Consider the following 18286-nt stretch of genomic DNA (forward strand, 5'->3'; position numbering starts at 1 on the left):
TATACCCTATGAGCAAGAGACTTTGAATGTATACAGCTCAGCTGCACAGACACATTCCCATTAGACCTACAGACCCACAGAACTACAGACAGACCTACAGATCTACAGACAGGCCTACAGGCATATAGAACTACAGACAGACCTACAGGCATATAGAACTACAGACAGACCTACAGGCATATAGAACTACAGACAGAACTACAGACAGACCTACAGGCATATAGAACAACAGATAGGCATACAGAACTACAGACTACAGACCTGGCTGTATTGTGTCTTTGTGGTGTGTGTGAACACATGATGGCCTCTGCTCTAAACCAGATTAGTTTCTTATTTGTGTGATTTCCAAGACCGGGAGAAGAGAAACTATATCGGGTCGACACGGGGAGCTCATCCCCCACAATACTTCTACTTACTGCGGAAGGTTGGCTTTTATTTATCATTGTTTTTTGGTCAAAAGAGGTCTGATTGTGTGCAGATAATTTGTACAGTAACTGTGTCTCTGTGACTGTGGTCGGTCTAGCACAGATGGTGTTGATCGCCCTCTGCTGACCCCTTGACCCTCAAGAAGCCAGAGCCGCCTTCTGAGGGGGTCAGGAGGTTAAAGGTCAGACAGAGTGGACAAACCGCAGTATGGCCGATGATGAGGGATGGGATGGCATATACTCCCTGAGGCTGGCAGCTGAGTTGGCACAGCCAGCTGTAAACTGACTGGATGAGACCGTATGTGTGTCACGAGTTGCTGCTTCTTCTATTGTTCCTGGAGCATTGTTCACATGTTTCTCCAAGGTGTTAAAAGATGTATGTAAAGCAGGGATGTTGAAAAATGTCAGTGTGTGTTGAGCAGCCCAACACCAGTACCCTCCCCAGCCTGGTTTCACTGGGGAGATTTGCAAATTGGTGTCAGTGTGATGAGAGAGAGAGAGAGAGTTAGGACACACCTACAGTACCTGTATCATCAGGTTTATTTAGGGAGGTCCTCCTCTCTTCTTCTCTATTCTCCCTCTCTCCACTCATGTTTTTTTCCTCCATTTCCACCTTTTCTCTCTTTTCTTCTTCTTTCTCCCTTTCTCCCTCTCTCTTTGCGCTCATATTCTCTCTTCTTCTCTCCTTGGGGACAGCCAGTGTCCTCATTCAGCTACGCCTGCCTGCAGACTCATATACGTTAGACAGGAGTTAGAATACTTCCTTCTTTCTCTTTCAGCTAAATGCCTTAAGTGATGCGGAAGCTCTTCCAGTCCACTCCCAAAGCAAGCCAGGGCTCTTCAAACCAGTCCAGTCCACTCCCAAAGCAAGCCAGGGCTCTTCAAACCAGTCCAGTCCACTTCCAAAGCAAGCCAGGGCTCTTCAAACCAGTCCATTCCACTCCCAAAGCAAGCCAGGGCTCTTCAAACCAGTACACTCCCAAAGGAGGCCAGGGCTCTTCAAACCAGTACACTCCCAAAGGAGGCCAGGCCTCTTCAAACCAGTCCAGTCCACTCCCAAAAGCAAGCCAGGGCTCTTCAAACCAGTCCATTCCACTCCCAAAGCAAGCCAGGGCTCTTCAAACCAGTCCAGTCCACTCCCAAAGCAAGCCAGGGCTCTTCAAACCAGTCCACTCCCAAAGCAAGCCAGGGCTCTTCAAACCAGTACACTCCCAAAGGAGGCCAGGCCTCTTCAAACCAGTCCAGTCCACTCCCAAAGCAAGCCAGGGCTCTTCAAACCAGTCCAGTCCACTCCCAAAGCAAGCCAGGGCTCTTCAAACGAGTCCATTCCACTCCCAAAGCAAGCCAGGGCTCTTCAAACCAGTCCAGTACACTCCCAAAGCAAGCCAGGGCTCTTCAAACCAGTCCAGTACACTCCCAAAGCAAGCCAGGGCTCTTCAAACGAGTCCATTCCACTCCCAAAGCAAGCCAGGGTTCTTCAAACCAGTCCACTCCCAAAGGAGGCCAGGGCTCTTCAAACCAGTACACTCCCAAAGGAGGCCAGGGCTCTATACACCAGTCTAGTCCAGTACACTCCCAAAGTAGAGCACTTCAAACCACTGCCTCAAGAATTGCAATATTGTTTGTTTCCCCCTGGTAGTTCATTGATTGGTTAATGTCACTGATTGCCCGGATAGAGTCCAATCATCTGGTCTGAATTAGTACCACAACCTGTCTGCTAGTGTCCCAGATTAACAACGTCCTGACGTCCAGCCCCGTAGCAGTGCTCTGCTAGTGGCCCAGATTAACAACATCCTGAAGTCCAGCCCCGTAGCAGTGCTCTGCTGGTGGCCCAGATTAACAACGTCCTGAAGTCCAGCCCCGTAGCAGTGCTCTGCTAGTGGCCCAGATTAACAACGTCCTGACGTCCAGCACCGTAGCAGTGCTCTGCTAGTGGCCCAGATTAACAACGTCCTGAAGTCCAGCCCCGTAGCAGTGCTCTGCTAGTGGCCCAGATTAACAACGTCCTGACGTCCAGCCCCGTAGCAGTGCTCTGCTAGTGGCCCAGATTAACAACGTCCTGAAGTCCAGCCCCGTAGCAGTGCTCTGCTAGTGGCCCAGATTAACAACGTTCTGACGTCCAGCCCGGTAGCAGTGCTCTGCTAGTGGCCCAGATTAACAACGTCCTGAAGTCCAGCCCCGTAGCAGTGCTCTGCTAGTGGCCCAGATTAACAACGTCCTGACGTCCAGCACCGTAGCAGTGCTCTGCTAGTGGCCCAGATTAACAACGTCCTGAAGTCCAGCCCCGTAGCAGTGCTCTGCTAGTGGCCCAGATTAACAACGTTCTGACGTCCAGCCCGGTAGCAGTGCTCTGCTAGTGGCCCAGATTAACAACGTCCTGACGTCCAGCCCCGTAGCAGTGCTCTGCTAGTGGCCCAGATTAACAACGTCCTGACGTCCAGCCCCGTAGCAGTGCTCTGCTAGTGTCCCAGATTAACAACGTCCTGAAGTCCAGCCCCGTAGCAGTGCTCTGCTAGTGGCCCAGATTAACAACGTCCTGACGTCCAGCCCCGTAGCAGTGCTCTGCTAGTGGCCCAGATTAACAACGTTCTGAAGTCCAGCCCCGTAGCAGTGCTCTGCTAGTGGCCCAGATTAACAACGTTCTGACGTCCAGCCCCGTAGCAGTGCTCTGCTAGTGGCCCAGATTAACAACGTCCTGACGTCCAGCCCCGTAGCAGTGCTCTGCTAGTGGCCCAGATTAACAACGTCCTGAAGTCCAGCCCCGTAGCAGTGCTCTGCTAGTGGCCCAGATTAACAACGTTCTGACGTCCAGCCCCGTAGCAGTGCTCTGCTAGTGGCCCAGATTAATAACGTCCTGACGTCCAGCCCCGTAGCAGTGCTCTGCTAGTGGCCCAGATTAACAACGTCCTGAAGTCCAGCCCCGTAGCAGTGCTCTGCTAGTGGCCCAGATTAACAACGTCCTGAAGTCCAGCCCCGTAGCAGTGCTCTGCTAGTGGCCCAGATTAACAACGTCCTGAAGTCCAGCCCCGTAGCAGTGCTCTGCTGGTGGCCCAGATTAACAACGTCCTGAAGTCCAGCCCCGTAGCAGTGCTCTGCTGGTGGCCCAGATTAACAACGTCCTGAAGTCCAGCCCCGTAGCAGTGCTCTGCTGGTGGCCCAGATTAACAACGTTCTGAAGTCCAGCCCCGTAGCAGTGCTCTGCTGGTGGCCCAGATTAACAACGTCCTGAAGTCCAGCCCCGTAGCAGTGCTCTGCTGGTGGCCCAGATTAACAACGTCCTGAAGTCCAGCCCTGTAGCAGTGCTCTGCTAGTGGCCCAGATTAACAACGTCCTGACGTCCAGCCCCGTAGCAGTGCTCTGCTAGTGGCCCAGATTAACAACGTCCTGACAATCCAGTTGGTTGATTTGGTGGGTCTGTGCTGTCATAGTCAGAGGCAGGAGTCACAGTGGAAGAGAGATGTGATCATGCTGTGTATGTCTCAGCAACATTATGTTATTGTTATTTATTGTGGCTATATCATCATGGAACAATGGGACACACTCCTAAAGCTATTAGTTCCACGTCGGGCCTACACTTGGGCTGATCTACAGCTAAACACACACACACACACACGCGCAAGCACACACAGTGTGATGGCACACAGTCTGTTTGGTCTTCAGACAGTTTTCTCTGAGTGACACTAAGCCCATTTAGAAGAGCTGAGTCCTCTTCCACCCTCAAAACTAACAGAAACCTCTCTCTCTCTCTTTTTCTCCTCCCCCCACTCTCTCTCCCCCCCTCCCTCTTCCCTCTACAGAAGTATAGGATTCAGGATGAGGATGGTTCTACCCCCCAGCAGGACCAGGGTCAGTCTCAGGCCTGTCCCCAGCACCCCTACCCCAGCCTGGAGGAGAGAGGCAGAGAGCGGGAGCTACCAGGGAGCCACCACGGGACCCTCCGCAGCCACCATGGAGGAGGAACCCTGGACGGGTACCACCACGGCAGGGGAGAGAGAGAGGGCAGGGGGGAGGGACGGCCAGAGCTGGTCCAGGTAGCAGAGAAAAACCTGTCTCAGATAGAGAACGTCCATGGATATGTCTCCCACGCACACATCTCCCCTATGAAGGTAGGACACCGCAAGTCTTTCCTCAAAAGCTACATAAACCAGGCAGAACCATTTGTCAGAATATGTAACTAACAAACATTTTCCACCTGAAGACAAGCATACAGTACATGATGTTAACACAGACAAACATACAGTACATGATGTTAACACAGACAAACATACAGCATAGAGTACATGATGTTAACACAGACAAGCATACAGTACATGATGTTAACACAGACAAACATACAGTACATGGTGTTAACACAGACAAACATACAGTACGTGATGTTAACACAGACAAACATACAGTACATGATGTTAACACAGACAAACATACAGTACATGGTGTTAACACAGACAAACATACAGTACGTGATGTTAACACAGACAAACATACAGTACATGATGTTAACACAGACAAACATACAGTACATGGTGTTAACACAGACAAACATACAGTACATGGTGTTAACACAGACAAACATACAGCATAGAGTACATGATGTTAACACAGACAAACATACAGTACATGGTGTTAACACAGACAAACATACAGTACGTGATGTTAACACAGACAAACATACAGTACATGATGTTAACACAGACAAACATACAGTACATGATGTTAACACAGACAAACATACAGCATAGAGTACGTGATGTTAACACAGACAAACATACAGTACATGGTTGCATGCACATGAAAGTGAACGGTTGATATATTTCCCTCCCTCCCTCCCTCCACTTATTTTTTAAATATCTTTTATCTGCTTTCTACTTTCCTATTTAAACACCTACCTTTTAACACGCTTGTACACGATACCATAATAGAAGCCCCTGCAGTGCTTGCAGCAACACACACAAAGCATTAGAAGAATGAGAAATTCCTCCAGGACTGTTTCAAAAGGCCTGCACATCTCAATGTTTGCATAGGTTTCAGCTACTAGACAGCCATGGTAAGAACCAGAGATATGCACAAGCAGTTGGCTAGCGTGTGTCTTTACCATAGACTGTATGGTGCTACCGTGTTGTCTCTGTGTATGGTGCTACCGTGTTGTCTCTAGATATGGTGCTACCGTGTTGTTTATAGATATGGTGCTACCGTGTTGTCTCTAGATATGGTTCTACCGTGTTGTTTATAGATATGGTTCTACCGTGTTGTCTCTAGATATGGTGCTACCGTGTTGTTTATAGATATGGTTCTACCGTGTTGTTTATAGATATGGTTCTACCGTGTTGTCTCTAGATATGGCGCTACCGTGTTGTTTATAGATATGGTTCTACCGTGTTGTTTATAGATATGGTTCTACCGTGTTGTCTCTAGATATGGTTCTACCGTGTTGTCTCTAGATATGGTTCTACCGTGTTGTCTCTAGATATGGTTCTACCGTGTTGTCTCTAGATATGGTTCTACCGTGTTGTCTCTAGATATGGTGCTACTGTGTTGTCTCTGTGTATGGTTCTACCGTGTTGTTTATAGATATGGTTCTACCGTGTTGTCTCTAGATATGGTGCTACTGTGTTGTCTCTGTGTATGGTTCTACCGTGTTGTTTATAGATATGGTTCTACCGTGTTGTCTCTAGATATGGTGCTACCGTGTTGTCTCTAGATATGGTGCTACCGTGTTGTTTATAGATATGGTTCTACCGTGTTGTCTCTAGATATGGTTCTACAGTGTTGTCTCTAGATATGGTTATACCGTGTTGTCTCTAGATATGGTGCTACTGTGTTGTCTCTGTGTATGGTTCTACCGTGTTGTTTATAGATATGGTTCTACCGTGTTGTCTCTAGATATGGTGCTACTGTGTTGTCTCTGTGTATGGTTCTACCGTGTTGTTTATAGATATGGTTCTACCGTGTTGTTTATAGATATGGTGCTACCGTGTTGTTTATAGATATGGTGCTACCGTGTTGTCTCTAGATATGGTGCTACCGTGTTGTTTATAGATATGGTGCTACCGTGTTGTTTATAGATATGGTGCTACCGTGTTGTTTATAGATATGGTGCTACCGTGTTGTTTATAGATATGGTTCTACCGTGTTGTCTCTAGATATGGTGCTACCGTGTTGTCTCTGTGTATGGTTCTACCGTGTTGTTTATAGATATGGTGCTACCGTGTTGTTTATAGATATGGTTCTACCGTGTTTATAGATATGGTGCTACCGTGTTGTCTCTAGATATGGTGCTACCGTGTTGTCTCTGTGTATGGTTCTACCGTGTTGTCTCTCTGTATGGTGCTACCGTGTTGTCTCTCTGTATGGTGCTACTGTGTTGTCTCTCTGTATGGTGCTACCGCGTTGTCTCTAGATATGGTTCTACCGTGTTGTTTATAGATATGGCTCTACCGTGTTGTCTCTGTGTATGGTGCTACCGTGTTGTCTCTAGATATGGTTCTACCGTGTTGTCTCTAGATATGGTGCTACCGTGTTGTCTCTGTGTATGGTTCTACCGTGTTGTTTATAGATATGGTGCTACCGTGTTGTTTATAGATATGGTTCTACCGTGTTTATAGATATGGTGCTACCGTGTTGTCTCTAGATATGGTGCTACCGTGTTGTCTCTAGATATGGTGCTACCGTGTTGTTTATAGATATGGTTCTACCGTGTTGTTTATAGATATGGTTCTACCGTGTTGTCTCTAGATATGGTGCTACCGTGTTGTCTCTAGATATGGTGCTACCGTGTTGTTTATAGATATGGTTCTACCGTGTTGTTTATAGATATGGTTCTACTGTGTTGTTTATAGATATGGTGCTACCGTGTTGTTTATAGATATGGTTCTACCGTGTTGTTTATAGATATGATGCTACCGTGTTGTTTATAGATATGGTTCTACCGTGTTGTTTATAGATATGGTTCTACCGTATTGTCTCTAGATATGGTGCTACCGTGTTGTTTATAGATATGGTGCTACCATGTTGTCTCTAGATATGGTGCTACCGTGTTGTTTATAGATTTGGTGCTACCGTGTTGTCTCTAGATATGGTGCTACCGTGTTGTCTCTAGATATGGTGCTACCGTGTTGTCTCTGTGTATGGTGCTACCATGTTGTCTCTGTATGGTTGTACCGTGTTGTCTCTAGATATGGTTCTACCGTGTTGTCTCTGTGTATGGTGCTACCGTGTTGTCTCTGTGTATGGTGCTACCGTGTTGTCTCTGTGTATGGTGCTACCGTGTTGTCTCTAGATATGGCTCTACTGTGTTGTCTCTAGATATGGTGCTACCGTGTTGTCTCTGTGTATGGTGCTACCGTGTTGTCTCTGTGTATGGTGCTACCGTGTTGTCTCTGTGTATGGCTCTACCGTGTTGTCTCTAGATATGGTGCTACCATCTTGTCTCTGTATGGTGCTACCGTGTTGTCTCTAGATATGGTGCTACCGTGTTGTCTCTGTGTATGGTGCTACCGTGTTGTCTCTGTGTATGGTGCTACCGTGTTGTCTCTAGATATGGTGCTACCGTGTTGTCTCTAGATATGGTGCTACCATGTTGTCTCTAGATATGGTGCTACCGTGTTGTCTCTAGATATGGTGCTACCGTGTTGTCTCTGTATGGTTCTACCGTGTTGTCTCTGTGTATGGTGCTACCGTGTTGTCTCTAGATATGGTGCTACCGTGTTGTCTCTAGATATGGTGCTACCGTGTTGTCTCTGTGTATGGTGCTACCGTGTTGTCTCTGTGTATGGTGCTACCGTGTTGTCTCTGTGTATGGTGCTACCATGTTGTCTCTGTATGGTGCTACCGTGTTGTCTCTAGATATGGTGCTACCGTGTTGTCTCTGTGTATGGTGCTACTGTGTTGTCTCTGTGTATGGTGCTACCGTCTTGTCTCTGTGTTCTACATCAGAGACTACCATAATTTAGGTTATGTGACTGTACATGAGATTATTTTGAATGCAAAGTACATGGTTTGGACTAAAGCCATCATAGTAGGCTGCAGTACATTGTGACATTCTCACTAATCATGTGACATTAAGAACAGTTCAGATGTTTCTCTATCAGTCTTCAAGCCAGACAGGCTACAGTCATGCCGGGTGAACACAACAAGACATTCAAAGTCCTAACAATGCTGAGCCTCTCACATTGAACCATTTCTTTCCTGTAATTTGTTGTCTTGCCAACGTTGTGGTGAGCACACTAAACGATGTGGCGCAGACAGGGGCGTCGTGAGGATTCTCCATACCTGCTGTCTGGTTACAGTACATAATAATAGGATTAGTGTGAATAATCTGATTAGAATAATAGCTGGATTTAAACGTTGACATGCTTTGCGAGAATAACGATTTACCTAATAATCCTGTTTACATGGACACATCTGAAATCAAGCTATCTGATGGGACTTTGATAAATGCAGAAAATTGCTAATCAAAATTAATCTTCTACCACAGCAACCATTATTCTGAGTTTGGACATATAAAGTTTTTTTTAAATATTTTTTTTATTTAACCATTATTTAACTAGGCAAGTCAGTTAAGAACAAATCCTTATTTCTCGTGGAAACTATTTCTCAGATTCATACTTTTCGTTTTTTCAAAGTCACTTCACACGCGCAAAAGAGCTAAGGATTGCGATGGCACATGTGCCGATCAGATACTCCCCTGGAAAACCCATTTAAGCCGTTTACATGTCATAATAATTCTAAAGATTACTCAGAAAATCAGGTGTTTTAATCGGTGTATGCTTACTTCGATTATAGCAGTATTTCTATGCTTCTCGTTCTTACGTTTAGTTTTTTGCGTCTTTTACTTTCGGTTTCGTACACCAGCTTCAAACAGCTGAAAATACAATGTTATTGAAAATATATTTCACAGCGGTTTAGATGGTACAATGATTCTCAACATTCTGGGTGCTTGTTTTGTCACATAAACTGAAATTAGACAGTGATTCCAGCATATTGAACCCTTTTAAAGGCACTTACAAACGCATAATAGTAGTGAGCATTACTCCTGCTCGGAGAGTCTACACATTCTGTCTGGGTGAAGCTGAACGTCATCAACCCCACTGGCTTCTTCTCTGGCGAGCTCTCATTGGCTATTGTTAATCACGGTTCTCAGAACTTGTCGTTGCCCATCTCATACTACAAGAGGATTGCAGATTTTGTGCCCATAAAATCAAACATGTTATAACATATCGCGACGTCTGGAACTGCTCAAAGACGGGATCAGTAGCCTTCAGATTGCGTCTCTGACCCACTCACATTTAATGAGCTTCCGTGGCGGCCGTGTGCCCTGAGGAAGGCAACAACATAGGGATGTTGTCTCTGATCTCAAAAGCTTGTCTGGGAAAGCTTAATCGAGGCCAAAATCTTGTTTGTGTACACCAGTTTAAATGGAACTAGTTGGATGTCATGTTCATTGTTCAAAATGGCGCTATTCCGCCACCTAGTGGATTATTCTTGTCACTGCAGCTGGGAGGACCACTTCTCTGCAACAATTTTTTTGGCCCAATCATATATTGACCACCTCTAGGACCTTGGGACCTGTATTAGCTCAGACAGGGTTGGATATGTAAAGACAATATGGCAATAGCTCCACCCTGCCTTCTGAATTTTATTTAACCTTTGACACAGACAATGAACATTGACATATTGCAACTTCTTTACTAGAGCTAAGCCATAAAGCTAATTTACTAAACCCAAGTACAGTTTTCAGTGATGCCTTTGACTCTTTTTAAGGATTCGTTGTGACACTAGTGTTTTGTTTGTTCGTTCAGTGTGATCTGTGTGTCTCTGTGTGGTTATTTTGGTGGTGCCCCGTGCGGGGTGTTTGCGTAGCCTCACAGTAGCATCCCATTGGGCTGCTTGGCTCTGTAGGCCCTGACAGATGGAGCAGTCATCTTGTTTCTCTCCAGGACTCCGGTCCCTCAGGGCTGTGGGGGCTGGGCCAGCCTGCACCCAACTGCACTGTCCCTCATGACCTTATGTACTGGCCAGAATAACACGCAGGCACACAAACACAAAAGCATAAAGTGTACACACACACACGCACACGCACACGCACACGCACACGCACACGCACACACACACACACACACACACACACACACACACACACACACACACACACACACACACACACACACACACACACACACACAAACAAAAGCATAAAGTACACACAGCCGCACACTTTTATGACACACGCCACACCGTCATACCTCTCCACACTCACAAATATAACTTCACCCTCGCTGTGTAGTGGCATAGTTGCTGGACATGTTTCTTAAGTTGTTTTATAACGTGTTTCTCTAACATTTTATCAGGAAGTGGATGTGTAAAGGATGTGTGGATACTCGTAGTGCATTTCCATTGGTGATGTACGTACAGCTCACACATTCGTCTTGCTGGCTGCACAGTCGCACGTTTCTGTTGTCTTCAAAGCCCTCTACATCGCCATGACTCCCACTCACTCTCATACCGGGGCTGCTTTATCTGCCATTTCACGCTGTCACGGGCATCTTCCATTCAGCCATCGCATCATCTCTGTTCATCTTGAAGAAATCCAAGTGTGTGGATTTTTGCATGGAGATCAGTCTGTGTGTTTATGTGGCGTTGAAATGGTCTCTGTGAGCTTGGCGTTCTCTTCAGGGGAGGAACGTTGGCTTCTCTTAGTGTTACGTTCCTAGTATAGGCTACAGCAGGGGTATTCAACTCTGACCCTACGAGGTCCGGAGTGCTGCTGCTTTTCTGTTCCCCCTGATAATGAATTGCACCCACCAGGTGTCCCAGGTCTAAATCAGTGCCTGATTAGAGGGGAACAATAACATATGCAGTGGATATGTGTATGCGATCAATTTGATTTGGAACTGGCTTCGAGGTCCAGAGTATGAAGGGGCTGCAGTATCCATCTGAGCAGACAGCATCCTGGCTGATATCATCTGATTATACTGATCCTACCTCATCACTGCTTGTGAATACATTTCAGTGTCTCTCAGTTGTGTGTGTACAGTGCATTCGGAAAGTATTCAGACCGCTTCCCCTTTTCCATATTTTGTTACGTTACAGACTTATTCTAAAATTTATTAAATAGTTTTTTCCCCCCTCATCAACCTACACACAATACCCCATAATGACAAAGCAATACCCCATAATGACAAAGCAATACCCCATAATGACAAAGCAATACCCCATAATGACAAAGCAATACCCCATAATGACAAAGCAATACCCCATAATGACAAAGCAATACCCCATAATGACAAAGCAATACCCCATAATGACAAAGCAATACCCCATAATGACAAAGCAATACCCCATAATGACAAAGCAATACCCCATAATGACAAAGCAATACCCCATAATGACAAAGCAATACCCCATAATGACAAAGCAATACCCCATAATGACAAAGCAATACCCCATAATGACAAAGCAATACCCCATAATGACAAAGCAATACCCCATAATGACAAAGCAATACCCCATAATGACAAAGCAATACCCCATAATGACAAAGCAATACCCCATAATGACAAAGCAATACCCCATAATGACAAAGCAATACCCCATAATGACAAAGCAATACCCCATAATGACAAAGCAATACCCCATAATGACAAAGCAATACCCCATAATGACAAAGCAATACCCCATAATGACAAAGCAATACCCCATAATGACAAAGCAATACCCCATAATGACAAAGCAATACCCCATAATGACAAAGCAATACCCCATAATGACAAAGCAATACCCCATAATGACAAAGCAATACCCCATAATGACAAAGCAATACCCCATAATGACAAAGCAATACCCCATAATGACAAAGCAATACCCCATAATGACAAAGCAATACCCCATAATGACAAAGCAATACCCCATAATGACAAAGCAATACCCCATAATGACAAAGCAATACCCCATAATGACAAAGCAATACCCCATAATGACAAAGCAATGTCCCATAATGAGAAAACAAAACCCCATAATGACAAAGCAATACCCCATAATGACAAAGCAATACCCCATAATGACAAAGCAATACCCCATAATGACAAAGCAATACCCCATAATGACAAAGCAATACCCCATAATGACAAAGCAATACCCCATAATGACAAAGCAATACCCCATAATGACAAAGCAATACCCCATAATGACAAAGCAATACCCCATAATGACAAAGCAATACCCCATAATGACAAAGCAATACCCCATAATGACAAAGCAATACCCCATAATGACAAAGCAATACCCCATAATGACAAAGCAATACCCCATAATGACAAAGCAATACCCCATAATGACAAAGCAATACCCCATAATGACAAAGCAATACCCCATAATGACAAAGCAATACCCCATAATGACAAAGCAATGTCCCATAATGAGAAAACAAAAAGAGGTTTTTAGAAAGTTTTACCAAAAACAGAAATACCTTATTTAAATACGTATTCAGACCTTTTGCTATGAGACTTGAAATTGAGCTCATGTGCATCCTGTTTCCATTGGTCATCCTTGATGTTACTACAACTTGACTGGAGTCCCTGCTGTAAATTCAATTGATTGGACATGATTTGGAAAGGCACACACCTGTCTAGATAAGGTCCACAGTTGACAGTGGATGTCAGAGCAAAAACCAACCCATGAGGTCAAAGGAATTGCCGTAGAGCTCCGAGACAGGATTGTGTTGAGGCACAGATCTGGGGAAGGGTACCAAAACATTTCTGCAGCATTGAAGGTCCCCTATAACACAGTGGCCTCCATCATTCTTAAATGGAACAAGTTTGGAACCAACAAGACTTTTCCAAGAGCTGGCCGCCCGGCCAAACTGAGTAATGGGGGAAGCCACTCCTCAGTAAAAGCCACATGACAGCCCGCTTGGAGTTTGCTAAAAGGCACCTAAAGACTGATTATGAGAAACAAGATTCTCTGGTCTGATGAAACCAAGATTGAACACCCTGGCCTGAATGCAAAGCTTCATGTCTGAAGGAAACTTGGCACCATCCCTACGATGATGCATGGTGGTGGCAGCATCATGCTGTGGGGATGTTTTTCAGCGGCAGGGACTGGGAGACTAGTCAGGATCGAGAGAAAGATGAACGGAGCAAAGTACAGAGAGATCCTTGATGAAAACCTGCTCCAGAGTGCTCAGGACCTCAGACTGGGGGCGAAGGTTCACCTTCGAAACAGGACATCAACCCTAAGCACACAGCCAAGACAGCGCAGGAGTGGATGTCCCTGAGTGGCCCAGCCAGAGCCCGGACTTCAACCCAATCGAACATCGCTGGAGAGACCTGAAAATAGCTGTGCAGCGACGCTCCCCATCCAACCTGACAGAAGTCCAAAAAGACAGGTGTGCCAAGCTTGTAGCGTCATACCCAAGAAGAGTCGAGGCTGTAATCACTGCCAAAGGTGCTTCAACAAAGTACTGAATAAAGGGTCTGAAAGCTTAAACCTAAAAACCTGTTTTTGCTTCGTCATTATGGGCTATTGTGGGTAGATTGAGGGGGGGGGGACAATTGAATCCATTTTAGAATAAGGCTGTAACGTAACAAAATGTGTAGAAAGTCAAGGGGTCTGAATACTTTCCAAATGCTGTGTGTGTGTGTACACCTTGTAGTAACATGCTGAGTCCCTGTCCTCTGTACTGTAGGTAGAGTCGTTGGAGTGTATCTTCGACGCTGGCTCGCCTGTAGGCTATGAGGAGGTTCCTGTTCCAGACTTCTCTACGCTGTATGCTACCCACCACGCCCTTCTACAGGTAACACCAACTGACCCAACCACCTGCTGTGCCACGCTCCGTTACGTCGCCTCCGAATAACCACATCGCTGCCCACTCTGACCACATCGCTGCCCACTCTGACCACATCGCTGCCCACTCTGACCACATCGCTGCCCACTCTGACCACATCGCTGCCCACTCTGACCACATCGCTGCCCACTCTGACCACATCGCTGCCCACTCTGACCACATCGCTGCCCACTCTGACCACATCGCTGCCCACTCTGACCACATCGCTGCCCACATCGCTGCCCACTCTGACCACATCGCTGCCCACTCTGACCACATCGCTGCCCACTCTGACCACATCGCTGCCCACTCTGACCACATCGCTGCCCACATCGCTGCCCACTCTGACCACATCGCTGCCCACTCTGACCACATCGCTGCCCACTCTGACCACATCGCTGCCCACTCTGACCACATCGCTGCCCACTCTGACCACATCGCTGCCCACTCTGACCACATGGCCTCCCACTCTGACCACATGGCCTCCCACTCTGACCACATGGCCTCCCACTCTGACCACATGGCCTCCCACTCTGACCACATGGCCTCCCACTCTGACCACATGGCCTCCCACTCTGACCACATCGCTGCCCACTCTGACCACATCGCTGCCCACTCTGACCACATGGCCTCCCACTCTGACCACATGGCCTCCCACTCTGACCACATGGCCTCCCACTCTGACCACATGGCTGCCCTCTCTGACCACATGGCTGCCCACTCTGACCACATGGCCTCCCACTCTGACCACATGGCCTCCCACTCTGACCACATGGCTGCCCACTCTGACCACATGGCTGCCCACTCTGACCACATGGCTGCCCACTCTGACCACATGGCTGCCCTCTCTGACCACATGGCCTCCCACTCTGACCACATGGCCGCCCACTCTGACCACATGGCTGCCCACTCTGACCACATGGCTGCCCACTCTGACCACATGGCTGCCCACTCTGACCACATGGCTGCCCACTCTGACCACATGGCTGCCCACTCTGACCACATGGCTGCCCACTCTGACCACATGGCTGCCCACTCTGACCACATGGCTGCCCACTCTGACCACATGGCTGCCCACTCTGACCACATGGCTGCCCACTCTGACCACATCGCCTCCCACTCTGACCACATCGCCGCCCATTCTGACCACATCGCCGCCCATTCTGACCACATCGCCGCCCAAGCTTTTTTGTTGTTGCTTTTTAGTTCTTCCATTTGTTGATGACACTTCTATAGCTCTTACATTGTCAGTATTCCTGCCAGTGTTGCAGTAACACGTTGCCACCCCTAGGTGGCACCATTACCCATATAGAGCTTGCCAGCTTTGAGATGGCTAGAGCAACTTTGTTTTGTCTTTTCTGTTTACATGGATGTCATGGCTTTTGGATTGCAAAAGGGCTCATTTGTGTGTCTTTGTGATCTTGTAGCCGGCTCTGCTGTGAGCTAATGGTGAATGTTAGCTATGGATGCACCATCATTTCACTACACTCGCAAATAACTTCTGCTAACGATGTGTATGTGACCAATAACATCTGCTAACCATGTGTATGTGACCAATAACATCTGCTAACCATGTGTATGTTACCAATAACGTCTGCTAACCATGTGTATGTGACCAATAACATCTGCTAACCATGTGTATGTTACCAATAACATTTTGATTTGATCAGCAACTGTTGGCATATACATTTGTTTAGTTTTCAGCTCATTTTCATTGAGGAAGTAAGCTTTATTGTCATGAAAAACGGCCTTCTGGGAAATAGACCGTTAAAAAATGTTTGGCTGATGGTTATGGTTTCAACCATCCTGTCAGATTTCATTTTGTTCCCCTCAGTAGCCATCTCCTGTCCAGTGAACCCAGTGTTTGTAGGAGCAGAGAGTCAATGCTGAGATAAGTGGCTCCTTCTGGCCAATAAGTGCACGAGTTCTCTTCAACTGCTCCATTTAATGCAGGTCTGGGCAAGGAGATGGGCCTGGTGGGCCTGGTGGTCCTAGTGGCCTGGTGGTCCTGGTGGCCTGGTTGGCCTGGTGGTCCTGGTGGGCCTGGTGGCCTGGTGCCATACAGAGTACAGATAGATGGGCCTGGTGGCCTGGTTGGCCTGGTGGCCTGGTGCCATACAGAGTACAGATAGATGGGCCTGGTGGCCTGGTGCCATACAGATAGATGTGCCTGGTGGCCTGGTGCCATACAGATAGATGGGCCTGGTGGCCTGGTGCCATACAGAGTACAGATAGATGGGCTTGTAGCTGCTAACCATGTGTATGTGACCAATAACATCTGCTAACCATGTGTATGTTACCAATAACATTTTGATTTGATCCTTTGCTAATGGTGAATGTATGTATGGCCTGGTGGCCTGGTTGGCCTGGTGGCCTGTTGCCATACAGAGTACAGATAGATGGGCCTGGTGCCATACAGAGTACAGATAGATGGGCCTGGTGCCATACAGAGTACAGATAGATGGGCCTGGTGCCATACAGAGTACAGATAGATGGGCCTGGTGCCATACAGAGTACAGATAGATGGGCCTGGTGTCATACAGAGTACAGATAGATGGTCCTGGTGGCCTGGTGCCGTACAGATAGATATTCCTGGTGGCCTGGTGCCATACAGAGTACAGATAGATGGGCCTGGTGCCATACAGATAGATGGTCCTGGTGGCCTGGTACCGTACAGATAGATGGGCCTGGTGGCCTGGTGCCATACAGAGTACAGATATATGGGCCTGGTGGCCTGGTGCCATACAGAGTACATATAGATGGGCCTGGTGGCCTGGTGCCATACAGATAGATGGGCCTGGTGGCCTGGTGCCATACAGATAGATGGGCCTGGTGGCCTGGTGCCATACAGAGTACAGATAGATGGGCCTGGTGGCATACAGAGTACAGATAGATGGGCCTGGTGGCCTGGTGCCATACAGAGTACAGATAGATGGGCCTGGTGCCATACAGAGTACAGATAGATGGGCCTGGTGGCCTGGTGCCTTACAGAGTACAGATATATGGGCCTGGTGCCATACAGAGTACAGATAGATGGGCCTGGTGGCCTGGTGCCATACAGAGTACAGATAGATGGGCCTGGTGGGCCTGGTGCCATGCAGAGTACAGATTGATGGTACTGATGACATACAGAGTACAGATAGATGGGCCTGGTGCCATGCAGACTATATATAGATGGTACTGATGGGCCTGGTGCCATACAGAGTACTGATGGGCCTGGTTCCATAAATAGTACAGATAGATGATACTGATGGGCCTGGTTCCATACAGAGTACAGATAGGTGGGCCTAGTGCCATACAGAGTGCAGATGGATGGTACTGATGGGCAGAGAAGGACTTTTTACACTGCGTTGTTCTCAGCCCCAGGCTGGCCCTGGGCTAGCTTATCCTGGGTTCACACAAGCATTTGTTAACCCTGGGCTAAGTATTCACAGTTGTATTCCAAAGCCCTGCGCTAATGGACAAACACAACATGGACCAACATTCTATCTCTGACACACGACCGACATTCTATCTCTGACACGCAACCAACATTCTATCTCTGAAACGCGACCGACATTCTATCTCTGACACGCAACCAACATTCTATCTCTGAAACGCGACCGACATTCTATCTCTGACACGCAACCAACATTCTATCTCTGAAACACGACCGACATTCTATCTCTGACACGCAACCAACATTCTATCTCTGACACGCAACCAACATTCTATCTCTGACACGCAACCAACATTCTATCTCTGAATTTGCTCACATAATTTGCTCTTACTTCTAGCCGAGCATTTGATTTCCAACACTGATGGTTTGTCGGACCTCAGCAACAGTGTTTCATTTGTAAATGCTATCTCACCCCTGTACAGAGAATGCTGTGCACGAACGAGACATGAACTTTTCTGACCCTGGCCAAATCATATAACAATATTATTGTCATGGATATATCCAACTAAATGTCAATAGAAAACAGATGGAAATTGAGGGTTTGCTGCCCTTTCAGCTGTAGAGTGAGAAGACATTAGCCAGCCTGCAAAGCACACCATTTTG

General features: G+C 47.0%; 1 protein-coding gene across 11 annotated transcripts in view; it reads left to right on the forward strand.

The window, feature by feature from the left end:
* LOC129869391 (disks large homolog 1-like) overlaps nucleotides 1-18286 on the forward strand; it is a 282157-nt gene that overhangs the window by 91887 nt on the left and 171984 nt on the right. For 6 of the 11 annotated variants that reach the window (XM_055943757.1, XM_055943763.1, XM_055943759.1 and 3 more), the window contains 2 exons: nucleotides 4223-4531; nucleotides 14107-14214. In XM_055943757.1, coding sequence (XP_055799732.1) covers nucleotides 4223-4531; nucleotides 14107-14214 — 417 coding nt within the window. The remainder of the gene's footprint in view (nucleotides 1-4222; nucleotides 4532-14106; nucleotides 14215-18286) is intronic. The other 5 variants (XM_055943760.1, XM_055943761.1, XM_055943766.1 and 2 more) reach the window with 1 other exon arrangement.

This window comes from Salvelinus fontinalis, chromosome 14, assembly GCF_029448725.1.
Source record: "Salvelinus fontinalis isolate EN_2023a chromosome 14, ASM2944872v1, whole genome shotgun sequence".
Classification (NCBI taxonomy): Eukaryota; Metazoa; Chordata; class Actinopteri; order Salmoniformes; family Salmonidae; genus Salvelinus; species Salvelinus fontinalis.